Raw genomic sequence first — 21,532 nt, 5'->3', positions numbered from 1 at the left:
GATATCCAAATCCCACATATACCAAGTCCGTAAATCTTGCAGTAGTTCATCCATACTCCAACGTATCCCCCCTTAGGACTAAGAGATCACCAAGACCCATAGACATAGCCCCATACCTCCCTACTACTACGTAGCAGACTAGTAAGTAGGGCATATGCACTGCATCCATCCTAAAGAGTCAATAATTCTCAAACCCCCCTATTCACCACCCCACTACACTACCAGCTGAACAAAGTTTCTGGGATGTGATTCACTCGGATCCAGAGGAAAACTACAGCAAATGTCCAAAGATTGACCACCCTATCCCATCGTGTACCTCTCCTTTTCTGACCGGAAAGAAAACGTTCACTAGCGAGCGATGATCACCAACCAAAGAAAGGATGGAGATGGAGATATCGATGGGGGAAAGGAAGATCCAAAGGAAGCACCGCACCCGTGTCCAATCGAGAAAATCAGAAGCATGGCCCGATCATCCCATCCTGTAGGAATGGAGGGGCGGGGGGGGGGAAAGAGAAGAGAAAATCCCTATTCCAGCATTAATGCGCTAGTTTACCACCTGACACTGACTCGATCAGTCAGCTGATCCAGTCATCTTTCGCTTTTTGCTAGTTAGTTTTTTTGTTTGCTGGCCTTTCTAGTCATACCCGATCTCAGTCCATTCTTCGACGTCAGTCGGTGATTTGTGCTCACGCACAGGTGTCTAGCATTCGTTCATTCTATCTACTACGTACAACTTGGCCGTTATGGAGTGGAGAGGTCAGGGTCATGCATTGTGACGCAGGTGTGTGTGTGTCTTATCAGCCTAACGGTGAGATACTGGCTGGGGAGGGTCATCCTTAACCCTGTTTCTTCGGATCCGGGAGCTAACAACGTGCAATGGGTGGCGCTTGAGCAGTGACACCCGGTCTAGTGGACTTCATCCTGGAATTTCCGACTTCGCGCTGCATGGTCGAAGCCTATCCTGCATCCCGCACGGCGTACGCTATCCAACCAACCCATAGCCTATGCAGGTCCTCTCCGCTGGTCGAAAATACCAGAAACATGGCCAGTCAGAGTCGTAGCCGGGCCCTTCGTGCTGGGACGGCGGATTTAATGGCTTTGAAAACTAGCCAGGGAATGATTGGATTGTTTATGGGTCGTTGCCAGAAATAGGATCGGTAGCAACACCAGATGGTCATCCCGGTTTTGGTAGCATGTCTCACTCAACCCGCCACGGCTGCTACAAGCCTGTGGGACTTGACCGAGCTTTTATTCAGTGCTATCTATTCGGAGATGACTACCAGAAAGCAGGACAGTCCCTGAAATGAGGAATCTCTTTCGTTCGCCCACGGGAATAATATCAGAATATTTCGGCGCTCTCCTCCACAGACCGGCTATAGCAGAGAGGAAACAGTGCCCCCCAAAATCGATACATGCCCCAGTGATTCTCCTTTTCTGAGACTAGTCTTCGAGCAAATGTGCATTCCGTCCGAAAAGCGTTCGTACTGCGCAGTTGGACAATCTGCTGACATCAGAGCTGGGTCTCTGCTCAATCCTGACGGGTTGACCACTCACCTCGTCGTATCTCTGTAGAGCCGAGTAGTACTGCACCGAGAGCCCAAAATTCTTTCTCAGTATCGGCTTTCTGATCCTCCTCGCAGCAGTGGCCAAGATGCGTGACTGTCTCTCGCGGCTCAAGTGGATGTGGTCACCGACAGCGACCCCTCCTGGTAACTTCCAATTCTGTCGCTCGTAGACAACTTCAACCAGCCGGGTAAGCGTGTCAGCCTGCCATGTGGTCAAGAGCTCATTATGAAACGCCCTAACGTGGCGCTGGAGCTTCGACAAATCGGTTTTGAGTCGGAATACATTGGAGCGTAGCGTGCTCATTTTATGGTCCAGGTTCTGATTGCTGACCTTCAGCGACTCAAGAGCTGAGGAGTATCTCTGGGTACACATTAGCATTGATGCCTGCAGACACATTGTATACCCTGTTGCCTGTTTGTTGAATGCCCTGGAGCTGACACACCGATAGTGAGGACAATTTTGCCTTTCCTACTATACCATTCTCTTTCGAAGACGACAACTGAATCTGCGACCGATAAAATGACATCCCAGGTCCATATAGGGTGAGAATATCGACATCCATTTCGCCGAGTCGAGTATGATGCGGTATCTAAACAAACAATGAGGGTTCAACTATCCTTGGATATGAAACGATAAACGAGCTGGTGGCCTGAAAGCTAGGGAGTGGTGGTGATGAAGCCCAGAGGTTTTGGAGTCAACTCTGAAGGGTTGCGACATGGAGGCAAACGGATTACCTGGCACAGGGAAGGTGCGACTACACATTCAGGCTGCTCTGGCAAGTACCGCTTCATCGTGTCCATTACGTTCCCCGTAATGAGTACTGTCACAGAAGAAAGCTAACATCTGGCAATGATATCTACATCACAGTTTGCTTCCAGAGGTCTTCCCGAACTCAATCACCAGCTTCCCGAACTGCTTCCCTTCCTTCATATCCTCGAAGATTCCATCGATCGCAGGGATATCTTCCAAATCAGTCTGCAAAACGCGTGAGATGACTGGATGGATCTTGTGCGTCTTGATAAACTCGACCATCTCCTTGAACTCCTTGCGCGAGCCCATCGTACAGCCCCGGACATCAATATTCTTCAGAACAGCCTTCATGGAGAACGGCATCTGCGGTGCGACCGTCATACCATACACACAGAGAGCACCACCAGGCTATTCCAGTCAGATATAGTCCAGACGTACTCAAATAGCGAGAGGGGGGAGAGGTCTGCTCACCTTAAGCAACTTGACAGCCTTGTCCACCGAATCCCCTCCTGCTCCGTCAATAATCGCATCGAAAGCCACTTTCCCTGTAGGCAACAACTCCAATAACTTCTGCTCCCACTTCTCCTGCTTGTAATTCACACCTCCCTTAGCCCCTAGCTCAACTGCCTTCCGGATCTTCTCCTCACTAGAGCTCGTCACATAGACATCCACGCCCCTAGCCACCGCGAGCTTGAGCGCCATCAATGCCACACCACCCCCAATGCCAGTCACCAGGACTGCAGCTCCTTTGCTCGAATTCCTCTCTCCAGCCTTGACCACCAGCGCTCTCCACGCTGTCAAGCCAGTAAGCGGAAACGACGCCGCCTCTGCATCCGACAGATGCTCCGGCACCTCTTCCAGCTCCCCTTCATCGATAGCGAGATACTCCTGCATCGTCCCCTTGTTGTACGATTTCGTCCCGCCCATGATCCTGTACCCTTTCGGATCTTCCGGTCCATCCAGAGACTCCTTCCACCCTACTCCGGGGTTGATGACCACCCGCTTCCCGATCCAGCGTTGCGGATCGCGCACTCCTTCACCGGCGGCTATCACGGTTCCTGTACCGTCGGCACCCATGGGAACGTCAAAGGTGACGCCCGGATAGAGGTGTTGACGAAGGAACACATCGCGGTGGTTTAGCGATGTAGCTGTGAGCTTTACCAAAACCTCGCGGCCTTGAGGTACAGGCTGGGGAAGGGTCTTCACAGCGAGGGGGTAGTAGACTTGACCCGGCTTTCCGGGTTTACCATCGACTGGGTTGAGGAAGATGGCTTTCGACATTATGGCGTGGATTTTTATGATTTGTACTAGTCAATTTGAAGCTGTAGATATATAAACGGAATTTTTTCAATTTGAATATATGTAGAGTGAAACTAGGAAAAGATGGAGCATGCATGCACTTATCGGTTCGGTTCGGCGTGCGGGGATGAGGTGAGCTGTTCAGGCCGTTATCGGTTGCCGAGGATGTGCGTCGGGAGGGAGGAGACAAAGTTGTTGCTTGCGGTGAAGATCTACGCAGCATATGATGTTATCCAGACTAATCTCAAGAACAGGAACACTTAAGTTTGTGTTAAACTTTGTTGGTTTCTCGCGTAGTGCAACTCAATTGTTACTTGCAATTGACGTTCGAAACCTATTTTCAACAGCACAAATACATCTATATATTTGAGCCTCGGCTGAGGGTTGAACTGCTAGTAAGTAGTACTACTAGCATTGAACATTGATTATAATATATATCCGCCACCAACACACCAATACTACCAACATGATACCAACAATAATTGTAATCAAGGGGAACGAAAGGGGATAGTAATGATAAATCGCAATATAATATACCACCACGATTAACATCTGTCACGAAATCAAACTAAATTCAAGCCAGTTGGAATTGCCACCCCCTACCTCATTAACTAGGATGATGCCATGATTTTGTTCCACTATATACAAGTCTAGCTTGGTAGCTTACCGGTAATATAATCCTGCAGTTATTTTTCCGGCTTGACTTTGAAAGGGCATCCACCATCACCGGAATATGCTGTAGTTGGGCTATAGTACATCCTGAGACTACAGTATGAGGTAATATGTATTGTTGTGTCTCCTCTAAGCAAGATAGAGAGGGGGCCGAGCCATTGACCATATCATAGATTGGCTCTAGGAGTGAATGGGAAAGACATACTTACTATGAAAGACAGATGGTATAGCAGATGGCCTGCTGTTTGAGAGCTGCTGTTGCCTTGCTGGATCCCGATATTTAAACCGAGCGGAGAGGAGGATCGAGAGTCTGTTATGAGATTTCATTCCCAGAAATATATCAACTGGATTGATTGCATCCCCTTTGGAATTGTGGAAACGCTGATGAGCGCGAGATGTGACTGCATATCTTGCCAAGGCGTACTATGGTGGAATATAGTGGATGCTTTCTTGTTAAAATCTGTCGATAGCAGCTATGTCATGAATGTATATTGATGCCTCTGAAGCCTCTTTGTTGACCTCGACGCAGATTGGTGCTAACAAATACACCAATCTTGGACTATACTATCATGTTAGATGGTTCTTGAAGCGGTGCGGCTTTGATTCGCCGATTTTATTGGGTTCTGTTTGCAATTATGCGATTATAACCGCTGCCATTGGAAGTTATAATATTGATCTGCGAGAGTGCCGTGAAGGGCAGTTGACAGATCAGCATTCTGTTTGGATATGTGGTGAACTGCGGGAGATTGTTCGCGTTCGTCTGGAATGCACAGCGGCTCTATCCGTACACAGTATGTCCTCGCGCGACTTCAACTCCACTTGATTTCAGGTGTGATCATCCTCAATGTTTGTTAATGAAGGTATTTTATGATTGAGCATCAAGCTGTCAATAACCTGTATATTGGCAGTGGATGATACGTTGGCAGAAACAAGCCACAGGCATCATCCAAGTAGATTTTGCTGGAAGGTCGTACGAGAAGCCGATGGCCGTGTAAACATGTCTATCCCCAGCACTGCAGGCAAACCGGATTGTTGCAGATCGAGGATTGTGATGTTGTGTTGTGCTGACTGTTGATGATTGCTTGTTAAGTAAAGCTGCGATGGGATACGTGCCTCAGGCCGCAGAGTGGAGGTTGGGGTACGGTACGGATGGTAGTCACTGGCAAGTCACTGGCCACCTATTTTAGTATGTGGGTGTACCTGGCATGTACGTTGGCCGTATGGTATGTATGGGGCTGGTATGGAAGGTTGTTCTTCAGAGTGACGACACTGACTTCTCTCACCACACAATTCATTGATGATGCCTTACATTATGCAGCGCTGAATTACCTGTCTACTAGCTTTGAATAGTATATACAATGAAAAGGTAGAAAGCAGGGAGTTGGAAGCTGGCTAACCACAATACTATGTAAATAGCCCGACCCTCAAAAATTTTTTGACATTCTAAAAATACCCGGGGGAGAGCTTCCTCTCCATCCCAGTGGAATTTCTGACGTTGAGTTGAAGCGACACGTCAAGAGAAACCGAAGCGTTTGCGGCCAAACCACCAGTGACGGTGTCGGCGTGGCAGTAACCCATCGTAGGTTTGTCTGGGGATGTTATGGCCACGCACTGTCCCGGAAATGCAACCATCAAACTCCAGGTTTGGGGGAATCTTGGGATAAACTGGAGATAGTCGGGTCAAATCTGACCTGTCACCTGTAGACTGGAATTAATTGCGATGGGCAGCTTGCGCCACATGTAAGGCTGAGGATGAGCTATCTATCTATACCCGACCTTCCCTGGAAGCTGTCCAGCGAAGAAAGAAAAAGAAACAGAAACCAGACCACCAATTTGTGCGGCAGTTTCACAACCAGTGTGGGCTGAGGTAATAATGATAATAAACCAATTGCGGTCGCACAAGGCGACCTGGCGGTACGACCAAAAGCGCGAAAACGAAGTAAAAAACACAGAAAAAACAACGAAAACAGTCACTTCGTCACGACCGTCACGACCCGTACGGTGGTAATTCCACGGCCACCAGCTAATTCGCCGCAAGCCTCTTCATTTTTCTTGACCTGCCAGGAACTCTCGATCCTTTCGATCTTCTGATCTCGACTCTGGATCGTCTAGCGTTCTTGTTTTCGACCTCGACTCTCAATCCGCCCCCGGCTTCTTTCCAGATCTCTATCCCAAAGACACAAAGGTGTGTTCTTTTGCTCCCCCCCCAATCGTCTTACTGTCCTCCTCCACCTTGCTGTCTGCCTCTCTCCCCCTCGCTGATCCGTTCTCCTCACCAGCTCTACGGACTGCTGCTTGTCTCCAACCCACCCTTCCACATCTTCCCCCCAGAAAAAACGTTCGCATCGCTCCTTGTTGTTTACACAATCCACAGTTTTAACTTGAACCTTTCTTCTAGATTCTCGTCTCCCCGAACTTCTCTCTTTTTCCCAACTGGACCGGCATTCTTATCGTCCGTCGCCCAGCTACCGACCTTCATAATGCCCACGCCACTTCCGTCTAGTTTTGCCTCGGCCGCCGCTGGCAACACCCACGACTCCTCGAACAGGAGAGGGGATGGCTCTGCCGGTGGAGAATGGTATGCAATGCTCTTTTAACTGGTTCTATGCGGTCTACCCGCTGCTTTGGCCGCCGTCCTAGTCCCTCCCGGCGGTTTTGCGTGGCGGAGTTGAACTGACAACTCATCCTCAACCGGGGACATGCAGGTCTCGAACTCGCATGAATGGAGCAACACAGACTTTCCGCCGTCCGTCCGTTGCGACAAACCCTTCTCATAACCGGGATGCCAGCCAACCCACGTCGGCTACCACTCCCACCGTGGGCACCTACACTCCTCCGCATATGTCCTCGACCTACCAGTCCAGCGCACTCCGCAACGGAGCAGCTACCGACACGCGTTATTCAAAGGATCAGCTACTTAGTCTCTACAAATCCCAACGAGAGTCGGGCGTACTGGGGAAGAATGTTGCAGATTACTTCGTAGCTGACTGGAATCCCCACGAGACGTCACCTGTCAACGGCGCTTGGGGGAAACGGGAAGATTCGAAGGATAACCCCTCCGGCCCAGAAGTGTGCTGGGATCATGGGGGCCAGGTCGAGCCGTTGGGCCTGGTAGATATGACGGACGATGAGAAAGAGGTTTGTCTCTTTGCTTACCCCGCCTTGCTTGCTGCTTGAGCGTGTTTCTGCTTTTAAAATTTTTTCCGGGAGCCGTGCTGAAGGAGCGCAGTTATTTACTCTCTCCGTCAACTCCCCCCTTAAGCCGCCACCGACGAACGCTTCGAAGGAGAACGCTGGCGCCGGTACTGGTGGACGCAAGCTGTCTATCTCCCAAGGCCATATGAATAATTACAACACCGCATCCCCCAGTGCTGGGCGCCCCGGCCCCAGACGCCGGGAGACGGGCGACTCAACCGGGAATCCCATGTCTCCCACCACCAGCGGCTCTCGCTTCTTCCGTGACGAACCGAACACCTCCACCCCGCCCCCCTCCCTTTTGCGCCGCAAGACCGATTTCCGAGATACCTCTTCCGCCGCCCGATGGGAGGAGAAGGAGAAGGAAAACGTCGCCCGAGACGCAAATGCCGAGACTGCCTCTCCATTTGGTTCTCTGAAGCGGAGTTCGACCAATCCATTGAGCGCAGCACCGGGCGCTTCGAATTCCCCTTGGGGATCTGCGTCGCAAAGTGCCAACTTTTCACCCATGGGAGCGTTTGGTGCGTTTTCTCTGGGCACGGCGACTACCCCGACAACCGAAAAGAAGGCTGGGTTTGGTAGTCTCCGCGGAGAGAGCCGTTTGAAGGGGCTGTTTTCGAAGGATAGCTCTGAGGACATTTCGGCCTCTATCAAGGAGAAGTCGTCCCTTAGTAGCTTGGAACGCTTGGGTGATACGGAGGGTGAGAAGCGTGCTCAGTCGCCTTGGGGAGAACCCGTCAAGACGCGTACTGGCCGCAGCGAGACGAACCCCTTCTCGGAGGAGCCTCGCAGCGGAAGTGCCGCTCTTGGCGGGTCCCAGGAGATCAACACTCCTTCTCAACCTGCGGACCAGCTGGGATTCTCGGCTTTCGGCATGACCTCTAGCATCCCTGGATTCCGGGAATTGATGCAGAGCCATGAGAACTCGCGCAACCCTACTCCAAGTCTGTTGCAGGGACATGAACCCACCAGCCCCACCAATACGAACCCATATCAGAGTCCCCACGGCGACCGAAGTGGTGGTGTTGTTGGTGGTGGCGGCGACGATGACGTGGAGACGGATGGTTCCGATATTCAGAACTCCACGCATCCCGGCATCACTGGCCTTCGTGATACCTCGTCTGCGTTTGGCTCTATCCGACGGGTAGGATCGGGCATCGACTTGCCTTCAATCGATCGCAGCCAAACGTCTAGTGCCGCTGGAAACCGCAGCTTCTCCAGCCTCGGTGGGCTGGGAGGTCTGTCGTCGCTGGGTGGTCCGGCCGGATGGCCCACCAGCGCTGCCGTGGGTACTCCTACGCGGGAACGCTCGGCCTTCGCTGGTGGCTTCGGCGATCCTATCTTCGGCACGATGGGTGATTTGCAGTCCCCAAGCCTGTCGACTTTGGGCGGTGGTGGTTTGTTCAGCCCCCATGCCGGCATCTCTGGCACGGGCAGTCTGGGCCGCTCCAGCAAGTTAGGTTCTCTGTTCCCGGCCGCGATGCAGGAGCAAATGCAAGGTGACCAGGGACGATCGGATCTGGCCGCTCTGGAGGAGGCCGCTCGCCAACCCGGTAAGAATATCGACATGCCTGAGTATGAGCAGGTCCTAATGCAACAATTAGACGCCCAGCAGGACAAGCCGGGCCAGACGACTCAGCCCGCAACCACCTCAGCTTCGCAAACCCCTGTCTCTGCGGTGAACTCTATTCCTACGTCGATGGCGCCCGATGTACCCCCAACCAGCCAGACGCCTGGTCAGGCTGGAGCTGCTGGCTCTGTGCCTCCTGCCCAACAGCGGACCATGGTGATGCCGGATCGGATGCGTTGGATCTACCGCGATCCGCAGGGCAACATCCAGGGTCCTTGGACTGGACTGGAGATGCACGACTGGTTCAAGGCAGGCTTCTTTAGTCCTGACCTGCAGATCAAGAAACTCGAGGACCCCGAGTTCGAACCCCTTGCACAACTTGTGCGACGCATCGGCAACTCGCGCGAACCCTTCCTGGTGCCTCAGATCGGCATTCCCCACGGTCCCGACCCCAGCCCCGGTCCCTGGACTGGAAACACTACCGGCACGGCTCAGCCTCCGTTCCCCGGCAGTTTCCCCAGCTTTGGTACCACTTTGACCGCGGAGCAGCAGAATGCGTTGGAACGCCGGAAGCAGGAGGAGCAGTATTTGATGGCACGTCAGAAGGAACACCTCGCTCAGCAGCAAGCGCTGATGAAGCAAATGCAGTTTCAGGGTGTCCCCCACACGATGCACCCGCACCAGCTGCAGCATCACTCCAGTGCCCACAGCCTCCACAGCCAGCCCAGTTTTGGCAGCATCGCCTCGCCAGTCGGCTTCCAGCCCTCTCCCATTCAAGCCCCGATGCAGCAACCCCAGTCTGTCGCAGGCTTCTTCGACGCTGCAGGACCGGTGAGAGCCAACCCGCTGCCTAACATTGGTCCCCAGATGCTCGGCACTGAACTGGGCACCCCCCAGGATCAGCTTCCCGCCCTCCTCGACCGCTTGAACGTGAACCGTCCCGACCCTTTCGCTTTCGGCACCCCCGGCTCTTTCGCGGCTCGTCAGCCTGACAGTCTCTTTCATCAGCAACAGGTTGCCAGCATGCTCCAGGACCGTGCTCGCTTGCAACAGGAGCAGGAGCAGTTTGACAGCGCCCAGGGTGATAACCTCTTCGACCAGCAGGCACGGGAAGAACGCCTCCGCCAATTCCACGCTTTGAGAGCCCAGGAGGGTGAGCTGGGCCTCCGGACTGCCGAGGGTCTGCCCACGCACCCGGCCACGGTCCCCCAGCCGTCTGAGCAGGAGGAGGTCGAGCCGGTGGCTGAGGCTGAGGAGCCTACACTGACCTTGTCGCAGCAGGTGCAAAAGGCCGCGTCTGCTCAGCGCAAGCAGCAGGAACAGCTGGAGCAACAAGAACAGCTTGAGCGCGAGCAGCAGGAACAGCAAACTTCCGATGCGGGTGAGGCGGCCTGGACTACCAAGGGAGACAATGCTATGCCCCAGCCCTTCCCTCCGCCGCCCTCTGCCTCGCCACTCCCGGCCCCGGCTGCTCAGCGCAACCGTCAGAATGTTGCTGAGTCTCTGGCTGCCAACTCGCGTTCCCAGACCCAGACTCCCGTGGAGGCGCCGACCACTTCGATCGCGCCTTGGGCAAAGGAAGCCAATGAGGTGCCCAAGGGTCCTTCTCTGAAGGAGATTCAGGAGGCTGAGGCCCGCAGCGCAGCGCAGAAGGAAGAGTTGGCGGCTGCTGCACGCCGTGCCCAGCTGCTGGCCGAACAGGAGCGTCTCAGCCAAGTCCAGGCCCAGGCCCCTGGCCTCCCGTCGACGGCCAACTGGGCTAGCGCTGGTTCTCCTGCTACACCTACATCTTCAGGCTCAGTTTGGAACAACAAGGGTCAGGCCGCTCCTTCTGGCGCCGCTAAGAAGACTCTTGCCCAGATCCAGAAGGAAGAGGAGGCCCGTAAGCAGCGTCTGGCCGCTGCCGCCGCTGCTGCTCAGAGTGCGGCTGCCAGCCCACCGACTGCTCCGTCTTCGACCGGAAAGCGCTATGCGGATCTTGCCAGCAAGGCTCCAGCGGCGTCTCCGGTCCCTGCCAGCGCCAGCACTTCGGGTGCCTGGACGACTGTTGGAGCGGGCGGCAAGCCCAAGCCCCCGCCGGCTGCTCCCGCCGGGCCTCGCTCGACCAGCAGCGCAACTCCGGTGGCAGTTTCTCCCGTGAAGCCTAAGCCGGCGACTGTCGCGACTCCCCGGACGGTTGCTGTCGCTACGCCTCCGGCCAACCCTAACCGCGCCGTGGAGGAGTTCACCAAGTGGGCCAAGCTTGCTTTGGGCAAGGGGCTGAACAGCAACATCAATGGTAAGTCGCAGCATATGGTAGAGTTTGATCATAGCTAATGTGATATAGTGGACGATTTTGTACAGCAGTTGCTTTTCCTGCCTGCGGAGGCGGAGATCATCTCGGACTCCGTGTACGCCAACTCGCAGACGTTGGACGGCCGGCGGTTCGCCGAGGAGTTCATCCGGCGGCGTAAGCTGGCCGACAAGGGCATCGTGGACCCTGTGTCGGCTAGTGCCTTTGCGGAGAAGAACGCGGGCGGATGGAGCGAAGTGGCCAAGAAGGGATCATCGAACGCGAATCGCGAGGAGGACAATGGAAACGCAGCGTTCAAGGTGGTTGCGCCCCGCAAGAAGGGCAAGCGGTGATGCACTGCAGGATGATTACGGAGATGAGATGATTGAGATGTTTGGATTTAGAAGCGGAGCCGCGCATTGGCTATTGTGTATGTCAAATCGATGATGTAGCATAACAGCGTTTCTGGCCGAGTCAGATTTAACTTATCTGTTGCATTATCCCTTATCGGAGGGACGTAGATTAAGGTTATAACTGAAGTATGATTCTAATTATAACTATTGACTTACTTGATAGTAGTTATTGTGACTCATGAGGGGTAACATACTCCTCTTTAAATAGTGCTTATCCTATCCCCCGACCTTGCCCAGTATTCTTTCTCACTTCTCAGTTCCCTCCCCTCTCTATCTACACCATCAATCACTTCTCGTACTATCATCACCATGACCACCCCCATCCCCTACGGTGCCCCCATGCGCCAACACTTCTGCCTCGACCCCAACTGGAAGAACCTCAACCACGGCAAGTCCCATCCCATCCCATCCCCACCAACAACAACATAAATACTAAGACATCTCCAGGATCCTTCGGCACCTACCCCCTCACCATCCAATCCGCCCTCCGCGCCCACCAAACCACCGCCGAATCCCACCCCGACCTCTTCATCCGCCGCCTCTGCCCATCCCAAACCCAACACTCGCTCAACCTCCTCTCCACCCTCCTCAACGCCCCCTCCACCTCCCTCGCCTTCGTCAAGAACGCCACGACGGGAGTCAACACCGTCCTGCACAACATCCCCTTCACCTCCGATGATGTCATCATCTACTTCGACACCATCTACGGCGCGATCGAGTACGGCTTGCTCGCGCTGCAGGAACGTACCGGTGTGCAGTTGAGGAAGGTGGAGTATACCCTCCCCATTTCTCATGAGGAGATTGTGCGGAGGTTTAGGGACGTGGTTGAGACGGTTCGGAATGAGGGAAATGGGGTGAGGGTCAAGGCAGCGGTGTTTGATATGGTGGTTAGTGTTCCGGCGGTGCGGTTCCCGTTCGAGGCACTGGTCAGGGAGTGTAAAGAGTTGGGCGTGTTGAGTGTGGTTGATGGTGCGCATGGAGTGGGCATGCTAGAGGTGGATTTGGGAACTCTAGGCGTGGACTTTTTCACGAGTAATTTGCATAAGTATTACATACACCCTTTCCCTTCCCTTTTACTACCCCTTTGGGGGGGTGTATATATCTATATGTGTGTGAGTGAGATACTGATACTGGGTATGTGTGTGTGTAGATGGCTCTACATCCCCCGCGGCTGCGCAGTCCTCTACGTCGCGCCGCAACACCAACATCTCATGCGCACGACTTCCCCCACCTCCTGGGGGTATATTTCCCCGTCTGCGGCGGAGGAGGCGCGCGTGAATGGCACTACTGCGGATGCGTTCAGGTATTTGTTTCAGCAGACGGCGACGAATGATGATACGCCGTATTTGTGTGTGCCGGAGGCGTTGAAGTTCCGGGAGGAGGTGTGTGGTGGGGAGATGGCCATCTATGGGTATTTGGAGAGGTTGGCGAATGAGGCGGCGGACCTTGTGGCGGGGATGTTGGGCACGGAGGTGTTGAGGGATGGGGAGGGGTTGTTGACGAGGTGTGCGATGACGAATGTGAGGTTGTTGGTTAGGGTTGGTGGTGATGGTGATGGGGATGGGGAGGAGGGAGGGTGTACGGTGGTGAAGAAGGAAGAGGTGGGAGAGGTGACGCTGTGGTTCCAGAATACGCTCCTGGATGAGTATAACACCTTTGTGCCGGTGTTTGAGTATAATGGGTGGTTGTGGACGAGGTTGTCGGCGCAGGTGTATTTGGATAAGAGTGATTTTGAGTGGTTGGGGGGTGTGCTGAAGGAGTTGTGTGGGAGGGTGGGGAAAGAAGCTCTTCAGAAAAAGTAGGTATTTAGACTACTACGTAAATGGTTGGTTGAATTATGCTTATAATGTCAGAATAAGAGAAGATTCATAGATATACAACTACGGACTGTATATGCATCTGGCAATAACCACAGGAAATAAGTTGCTGGCTCACTCGGTTGAACATGACTAAACCCAAATACTCGGCATCTACAGCTTATGTCTCGATCAGATCGGCCGTCTCGCCCTGGGTCTGCTCCGAAACAGTATTGTCCCGGGTGTCCTTGTTGGCAATCTTGCGCGCCGACCGCGCATAGAACTCGTCCAGCACCCGCTTGGGGATACGGTTGAGCAGATCCTTGGGGTAGATGCGCAGCAGGTTCCAGGCAATGTCCAGCGACTCGAAGATGCTGCGTGACTCGTACGGCGACTGGCTGATGAAGGTGCGCTCGAACTTGTCGAGGAACTCCAGGGACAGCTTGTCCTCGGAAGACAGAGCCTCCTCACCAACGACAGCTTTCATGGCGGCGGCATCACGTCCAATGGCGTACTTGGCGTACAGCTGGTTGGACACTTCAGAGTGATCCTTACGAGTACGTCCAGTACCAATGGCAGACTTCATCAGACGAGACAGGGAAGGAAGCACGTTAATCGGGGGGTAGACACCCTTGTTGTGCAGCTGACGGTCGATGAAGATCTGTCCCTCCGTAATATAACCCGTCAGATCGGGAATGGGGTGAGTGATATCTATCCTTGTTAGCTCACGAACCAACCCTCTAGGAGGATGTCATACCATCGTTGGGCATGGTCAGAATGGGAATCTGGGTGATAGATCCGTTACGGCCCTCCACACGTCCAGCACGCTCGTAAATGGTCGACAAGTCAGTGTACATGTAACCGGGGTAACCACGACGACCCGGCACTTCTTCACGGGCAGCCGAGACCTCACGAAGAGCGTCACAGTAGGCGGACAGATCAGTCATGATGACCAGGACGTGCTTCTCCAGCTGGTAAGCGTAGTACTCGGCGGTCGTCAAGGCAAGACGGGGGGTAATGATACGTTCGATCCTGGCAAAGTCAGTGATTGCGTCTATCCAAAAGGCGTAGCACATACGTAGGGTCGTTGGCCAAGTTCAGGAACAGCGTGACACGCTCCATACTGCCGTTCTCCTCAAAGTCGCGAGTGAAGAAACGGGCCGTTTCCATGTTCACACCCATGGCAGCGAAGACGATGGAGAAGTTCTCCTCGTGTCCGTCGTGGACGTCCTTGGTAGGGCGCTTCACCAGACCAGCCTGACGACAGATCTGAGCGGCGATTTCGTTGTGAGGGAGACCGGCAGCAGAGAAGATGGGGATCTTCTGTCCACGAGCAATGGAGTTCATGGTATCGATGGCAGAGATACCGGTGGAGATCATCTCCTCAGGGTACACCTGATCTTATCAGCACAGCCGCATTCAGCGCAGTCACCATATACATACACGAGAGTAGGGGTTGATAGGTTGACCGTTAATATCCAGGTAATCCTCCGCCAGGACCTTGGGACCCTTGTCGATTGCGCGACCGGAACCGTCGAAGACACGACCCAGCATGTCTTCGGACACACCCAGCTTCAAGCTGTGACCGGTGAACTCGACTTTCGTCTGGCAAGGTCAGCTGCCGATCCATAAGTGGTAGAGTTCTGGTTCAATACCCTCTTGACATCGATACCCGGAGTTCCTTCAAAGACCTAGTATGATCGCATCCCGTTAATGCTCCGCATCATAAGCCATATCACTAGCACACCACAGCTGCTACATGTTTCGTACCTGAACGACCGCCCTGTTTCCTGTACCAGGAATATCATATTAGCTATCTGAGCGTAACCGCTGTCGCATGCGATGCTGGACATACCGCGAGCTTCGAGGACCTGACCCGACCGCTCGGTTCCATCGGGGAGAGTGAGGGACACGATTTCATTGTAACGGGGGAATTTGACCTGTGAGGTATTTATGTAAGCTGGCTATCTGTATATAGGCTGATCCGTTGTTGGGAGCAGCGGCGCAACCATGCAAGTTGACGTACGTTATCAAGAACGACCAGTGGGCCGTTGATACCTCCGATGGTGTTGTAACGGATGCGAGGCTTGACGCTCGTCATCCTGGGATCAACAAAGTCGGCCATGGTGAAAGATGCAGCAGCAGCAGAAGCAGCAGGTGCGCACAGAAGGAGACCGAAAGACGGGGGAGGAAAGTTGAGGGGAGAGACAGCAGCAACAGCAGCTCCTTAGTCGAGGCCGAGTGTCGACGTATGCTTTGGCTGCTCCACGCCGCCGCACGGGCGGTGACCAGCCACGTGATGCTACACTAGAGTAGTAGTTTACCTCCTGCCGAGCTCGATACAAAGCATCATCAACCATGATGCAGAGGGTTCTGACTACACTATAAATCTATAGAGTGATTAATTCTGGTATAAGTATGGAGATATGTTATTACCGCTATACTCATAATGCTATACGCTTTGACTGACCTGGTATGGACCCACCGAGCTGGACAGCTAAAGATCAACTCCATATAAAAATGAGTTTGCTCCTTTCTCCTTCATATTCGAAGTATCAGACAGTCCGATCATAGCTTGGTGTCTCCGATCCTAAGTTGTAAGTGATGAGATGCACAGCTGTTGTAGTCTGCATCCTACCCCATACTGTTTCTCCAACGTCCACCGTCTTTGCCTGTTCCTTATCTTATCGCATGTGCTGCCGTTGGATTATATCAGCACATACACCAGCCAATCTGACGTGGCACTGATACAGTATCCGTATGTATCATTTCAGAATATTATTGTTGTAAGACTCATAACAAGAATACATAGTCTGTATATTATTGAAATTTTATTAATGTATGATCCATATTAATAGTAAGTGTGTATTATCTCAAATGCAAGTCAAGGAACAATTCCGAGTCCATTCCGAGCCAGTCTTCAAAAGCCACCGGAAGAACCATTGATCCCGGGCTAAGTTTGACAGTTTTGATTGAATTATCGCCCGCCGATTTGACTCACCAGGAACAGTTTATACCCCGCCTCCGAGATTCAACCCCTCTCCTTTCACATACCTTTCAATCCTCACAAAATCATGGCCAACTTGACCGCGGACCAGAGGCTTGCCCTCATCACCGAGAACCTCCAGGAGGTTCTCAACAAGGACATCATTGAGGCCATCCTGGCCGAGGGACGCAGCCCGAAGATCTACTGGGGTACTTACTTTTTTTTCTCCCCTCCCGCCACGAGATCCTCCCTATCAATCAAAGCGGTACAACTAACACGGTGATCTTCACAATGCGACAGGTACTAGCCCGACTGGCAAGCCTCACTGCGGATACCTGGGTACGAATTCCCCTCGAAAACAAACGTGGCCGTTTATCCACCCCCACTAACGATAATGCTCGATAGTGCCCGCCGTAAAGATCGCCCAGTTCCTCGCCGCGGGCGCGGAGATGACCATCCTGATCGCCGATCTGCACGCCAACCTGGATTCCCTCAAGTCGACCTTCGAGATCGTCGAGCACCGCGCGAAATACTATGAATACACTATCACCGCTCTGCTACAGGCCGTCGGTGTGTCGACCGAAAAGCTGCGCTTCGTTCGCGGCAGCTCTTACCAGAAGAACGCCGACTACGTGATGGACGTTTACCGTCTGTCCTCTGTGGTCTCGGAGCACGATGCGAAGCGCGCCGGTGCTGAGATCGTCAAGCAGTCCAACAATGGTCCTCTGAGTGGTCTGTTGTACCCTCTCCTGCAGGTCCTCGACGAGCAGTACCTGGATGTGGACGCTCAGTTCGGTGGTCTTGACCAGCGCAAGCTGTTCGCCGCGTCGACCGAGTGGCACCCCAAGCTTGGTTACAAGAAGGTGAGAGCATTGCCATACCCATTGCCAAATCCCGAACTCAAACTTACACATACTATTAGCGCGCGCATCTTTGCAACGCCATGGTCCCCGGTCTCTCCGGTGGCAAGATGAGCTCCAGTGAAGAAGGTAATATCCACCATTCCACATAACCCCCCCCCCCCCCCCCAAACCCCCCCCCCCCCCACCATACCCTTATCAAATACTAACACCTACCAGACAGCAAGATCGACCTCCTCGAATCCATCGACAGCATCAAGAAGAAGATCCGCAAAGCGCAGGCCGCTCCCAAGGAGATCGACAACAACGGTATCCTCGCCTTCGTCCAGTACGTCCTGCTGCCCGTGTCCGCCCTGAAGACCGGCAAGCCCGAGTTCCGCGTCCCCCGCGACCGCGATGGCCTGGAGCCTCTGGTGTACACCGACATCGAGAAGATGCACGAAGACTACAAGAACGACATTGTACGCCCCATCCCCTTTCTCCTTTATGTTTCACATCATACTAATCAAATCCATCCAGCTCTCCCCCCAAATCCTCAAGCCCGCCGTCGCCGACGCCATCGTCGAGCTTACTGCCCCCATCCGCGCCGCCTTCGACGCCAACCCCGACTGGCAGGAGGTCACGCTGAAGGCTTACCCGCCTCCGGCCCCGAAGCAGAAGAAGGAGAAGAAGCAGAAGGACAAGGGCTCTCGTCACCCTGGTGCTGCTAAGGAGCAGACTCCTAACGGAGAGCCTCCTAAGCCGGCTGAGCAATAGACTTGAAATTGCATTGCTAAAACTACTACTACTACAACGTCTTAAATAGTTATGGATTTTTTTTCCCTTCTTATTGCGTGTCTGATATACAATTGCATGTGTGAGCAGCAGCGAATTAGCTAGAATTGGACCTTTTTGAATTATTATTTTGCGCATGGTATTTTTGGTTTCTGCGTTACTACTAGTTTGGTGGTATTATTTACTACGCTTCTGTAATTGCTGGCAAGGGTATAGAACGCATCGATTTGGGAATTACTTTCTACTTAGAATACTGTGTCGGTGTCATTACCTACCCGGTATAATCGCAGACGATAATGTCGAGAATAACTCACAAAGGGTATAAAGGTAGAAAGCAATTTCCATAATGATAATAGACCCATCCTCATTAATAATTTTAAGCTAATGTCATCACAATCCGGCCGTCATGAGAAATAATAAATCAAATCGTAATCATACATGTTAAGAAGCGAATGAGGAAGACCACCACCACACTGAGACAATCACATTTCGACCGTAAGATATGCGCCGACCGCCATGATATGACCAGACATGTTAAGGTATCGTAGAGAAGCTAACAATAGTAAAGAAAAAAGAGAAGGAGATAGAGAAAGGGCGAGAAGGCTAGCATTCTAGTCCACCTTGGCGAGAGCCAGTTTCTTTGGTGTGGTTAGGTTGTTGGACAAGCGGACGTTAGTCTTCTTGTTTTTGGTCTGCTTCTTGAGCTTCTTGCGCGCAACCATTACCGGAACGGATGAGTGCATGACCAGGTAGTTGGAGAAGGAACCGAGAAGAACGCTGTGAGAGACGTCATGTCAGTCAGTGTCTGTTGGTGTCATTTTGTAGGTGGGTGGAAAGTTACCCCTTGAGTGCGCTGCGGCCTCTGGCTCCGACGATGACCAAGGTGGGATCAAGTCCATCGATCTAAATCAGTTAGTAATGTAAGAACGAAGAGTGAGGAGGACACGTACAGCTTCAGTGATCATGTGTTTTGGGCTCTTGCAGTGAATTGCCTCGACGGCTACGCGAACTTGGAGCAATGTCTTGCGCAGGAGCCGAACACAGGTCTGAGAGATAACCTCGACAGCATGGACACGTTCCGACTCCGCCTTGGAAATGCCGCGAGCATCCACAGAGCTCGGCTTGCTGTCCGTACCCAGGCGACCGAACAATGCGCGAGGAAGATGAGAATTGGAATCGTTCTGCGCCTTTTCAGCAGTCTCTGCGGTCTGTGACCCAACGACGGCCGCCGCATCCTGAATAGCTTTGGCGCCATCGCCGATCTGCACTGAAGCCGGCGTGGCAGTCTCATCATGCATAGCGCAGACAGCGAACATGGTGTCACCGTCCCGGAGAATAGTTCCTATGGTCCACTCCAGCGCATACACAGACTCCTCGCTCAAATCAGTAGCGACAAGGTATTTGCGTTGCCGTCGGCGGCTGCTCTCGGTCTCTTCCTGTGCCTCGGCGTAGTCTCCGCGAATGATCGTCCGGATGGACCGATGTTGGACTGTGTTGTCGATCGAAGACATCTGGATACCCAATTTCTGGGCTCGCTTGATATCGGACAGCTCTGCCTCATCTTCGGATCCAAACGGAGTATTGGTGGCCGAGGCCGAGTCGAAGCTGGTCCGTGGATGAACATCAGGCTTCTTCAGCACAGGTCCTTGTTTCGCTGAATGTATCAATTCCGGCTTATCCGCCGCATCGGGATTTGGACGGAATTCAGGTGCAGTCTTAGTAGTAGTGAGCGGCTTTGGTCCAGGATTAGCGGGAATGTCCTGCTCGACGGCCTTTTTCCGGCCACGCTTGACGTCTGAATCGTCCTCATGAACAGCGTCTTCGTCGCTAGAGGTGGATTCGTCGGCATCCTCGTCACTGGTCTCAATTGGGTTGTTTTCGCTGTCAAAACGATCCTTCTCCAGTCGCTCCTCGCCCGGAGCCGACGATTTGGCTTCAGGCTCGGAAGACCCTGGGCGGGAATCCGGATTAGTAGGTTCCTTAGTCGCAGGCACCATTGGGCTGGTCTCCTTTTTACTGGCTACCACAGGTGGTTTCACCGGATCGGCGACTGGTCCACGCGTATTGGGGTTTAGCCAGCGGCGCTTAGGAGAGCTAGAGCGAGCCGGTCGGAGAGAGGAGACTCGAGAGTCGAGAGAAGTTCCGCGCGTAGCATTGCTGCGGCTACTGCTAGAGTCCCTGCCTCTGACGAAACTTGGGAACCCGACTTTGAGATCCAGCCCTGACATCACCGCGGCCATGCTCGGCAGCCGATTGGATGGTTTCTCCTGAGGTTGTTGAGCAGCATTCCGTCTGGCCGCATTGCGGTTGGCGACGCTGGGCGGCATATTGGTTGATAAATCCCAGCGGATGCTGGGACCAGACTTATGTTCCGGCTTATTTGAATGCTGCTGGTTGCTGGTGCCGTTGTTGTTGTCTCCCGGCTTTTCTTTGTCGCCTGACGCCAAGTCGGTGGATCGGGTGGGGGAGACTGATCCGTCGGATTGGACGGACCCTTTTCTCTGCGCAGAAGGCAAAGGGGGAGCGACAGAGGATGTAGTGGCGCGGGGAGTTGGGGGAGCGGTTGTTGCAGTGGCGGGCGATGGATTGAAGGTTGTCGCGGTAGTGGTAGTGGTAGTGGTAGCGGTAGCGGAAGAGCGACGAGGAGATGAAGGCAGTGGAGAATGAGAGGAAGAATAGAGTGAATGATGTCGGACTGAAGAGGGGGGAGTCACGCCAACGCCAATACCGGCGATGGAGCCATGCCGCGGGGGTAAGAAGCCGGGACTCGGTGAGATGTCCAGCAAGCTCCGGCGCCGAGACGTCGAGGGACTCTCGCCCATCTCCTCTAGCAACTCCCGTCGCTCTTCCTCCAGAGCGGTCTCCAGCGACATGTGGGCGGGCTTTCTGCTATAGTACGGCATGGTGGGCTGTGGGGTACGACCTCGCGCTTGTCTTTGGCTTTGCGCGGGCGGGTTCCAAACACTAACCCGTGGACTAAATTATTAATGTGAATCAAATGACGAACCCAGCTAGCTTCCCAGCCTTCTGCCAGTGCCCAGCTTTGGAATGTGGAGAGGAGGGGAAATGGTCATAAGCTTGCTGAGATTCCGAGCTTTGTCCCCAGGTCCTGTCCCGCCTTTAGAACCAGGTTCCTCTTTCTTTAAGGTTGCTGTTCCGTTGCAGGAGAGCTTTCTTACGTTGGATGCTTTATAGTTATAAGTATAGACCCAGCTGAGGTTCAGATAGGATCTTGAGGAGCACGCGACAATGATGGAGCTGGATGGAGACCGGAACTCCACGTGCGCAACGGCTGCAACTCAACGGCGATCCTCACTCAGTGCGTTTCTACCTCGGATGATACCGAAGAGAAGAGAGGAAGGCTGGCGTCTGGCCAGCA

General features: G+C 53.4%; 7 protein-coding genes across 7 annotated transcripts; 3 read left to right on the top strand and 4 right to left on the bottom strand.

Moving 5' to 3' along the window:
- Positions 1-674: 674 nt before the first annotated feature.
- On the top strand, positions 675-1,296 carry BO85DRAFT_246367 (uncharacterized protein). Its single transcript, XM_025654890.1, has 2 exons — positions 675-781; positions 896-1,296. The coding sequence occupies exons 1-2, from the start codon at positions 766-768 to the stop codon at positions 1,150-1,152; spliced, it is 273 nt and encodes a 90-aa protein (XP_025517531.1). The 5' UTR covers positions 675-765; the 3' UTR covers positions 1,153-1,296.
- BO85DRAFT_246388 (uncharacterized protein) lies at positions 1,246-2,100 on the bottom strand. Its single transcript, XM_025654891.1, has 2 exons — positions 1,555-2,100; positions 1,246-1,501 (listed from the first exon to the last, which is right to left on the bottom strand). Exons 1-2 carry the CDS (start codon positions 1,960-1,962, stop codon positions 1,340-1,342), a joined length of 570 nt encoding a protein of 189 aa, XP_025517530.1. The 5' UTR covers positions 1,963-2,100; the 3' UTR covers positions 1,246-1,339.
- Positions 2,101-2,233: 133 nt separating this feature from the next.
- BO85DRAFT_447493 (putative alcohol dehydrogenase) lies at positions 2,234-3,748 on the bottom strand. Its single transcript, XM_025659736.1, has 2 exons — positions 2,788-3,748; positions 2,234-2,724 (listed from the first exon to the last, which is right to left on the bottom strand). Exons 1-2 carry the CDS (start codon positions 3,595-3,597, stop codon positions 2,428-2,430), a joined length of 1,107 nt encoding a protein of 368 aa, XP_025517529.1. The 5' UTR covers positions 3,598-3,748; the 3' UTR covers positions 2,234-2,427.
- Positions 3,749-6,767: 3,019 nt separating this feature from the next.
- BO85DRAFT_457706 (uncharacterized protein) lies at positions 6,768-13,539 on the top strand (the record flags this gene model as incomplete). Its single annotated transcript, XM_025661537.1, has 7 exons — positions 6,768-6,865; positions 6,993-7,425; positions 7,517-9,035; positions 9,087-11,330; positions 11,379-11,644; positions 12,175-12,782; positions 12,888-13,539. 7 exons carry the CDS (start codon positions 6,768-6,770, stop codon positions 13,537-13,539), a joined length of 5,820 nt encoding a protein of 1,939 aa, XP_025517528.1.
- Positions 13,540-13,565: 26 nt separating this feature from the next.
- Positions 13,566-15,751, bottom strand: BO85DRAFT_416888 (H(+)-transporting V1 sector ATPase subunit B). Its single transcript, XM_025657753.1, has 8 exons — positions 15,560-15,751; positions 15,389-15,473; positions 15,304-15,323; positions 15,189-15,224; positions 14,977-15,138; positions 14,612-14,928; positions 14,291-14,565; positions 13,566-14,244 (listed from the first exon to the last, which is right to left on the bottom strand). Exons 1-8 carry the CDS (start codon positions 15,656-15,658, stop codon positions 13,715-13,717), a joined length of 1,524 nt encoding a protein of 507 aa, XP_025517527.1. The 5' UTR covers positions 15,659-15,751; the 3' UTR covers positions 13,566-13,714.
- An 806-nt stretch (positions 15,752-16,557) lies between these two features.
- On the top strand, positions 16,558-18,271 carry BO85DRAFT_447491 (tyrosine--tRNA ligase TYS1). The gene is made up of 6 exons (XM_025659735.1): positions 16,558-16,728; positions 16,820-16,858; positions 16,925-17,382; positions 17,442-17,508; positions 17,599-17,840; positions 17,899-18,271. The coding sequence occupies exons 1-6, from the start codon at positions 16,608-16,610 to the stop codon at positions 18,133-18,135; spliced, it is 1,164 nt and encodes a 387-aa protein (XP_025517526.1). The 5' UTR covers positions 16,558-16,607; the 3' UTR covers positions 18,136-18,271.
- A 178-nt stretch (positions 18,272-18,449) lies between these two features.
- BO85DRAFT_246208 (universal stress protein family domain protein) lies at positions 18,450-21,229 on the bottom strand. Its single transcript, XM_025654889.1, has 3 exons — positions 19,104-21,229; positions 18,995-19,056; positions 18,450-18,930 (listed from the first exon to the last, which is right to left on the bottom strand). Exons 1-3 carry the CDS (start codon positions 21,054-21,056, stop codon positions 18,765-18,767), a joined length of 2,181 nt encoding a protein of 726 aa, XP_025517525.1. The 5' UTR covers positions 21,057-21,229; the 3' UTR covers positions 18,450-18,764.
- Between the last annotated feature and the right edge of the window lie 303 nt (positions 21,230-21,532).

This window comes from Aspergillus piperis (genome assembly GCF_003184755.1).
Source record: "Aspergillus piperis CBS 112811 unplaced genomic scaffold BO85scaffold_5, whole genome shotgun sequence".
Lineage (NCBI taxonomy): Eukaryota > Fungi > Ascomycota > Eurotiomycetes > Eurotiales > Aspergillaceae > Aspergillus > Aspergillus piperis.
The sequence above is the reverse complement of the archived record's forward strand: the minus strand, read 5'-3'. Positions and strand labels throughout refer to the sequence as shown.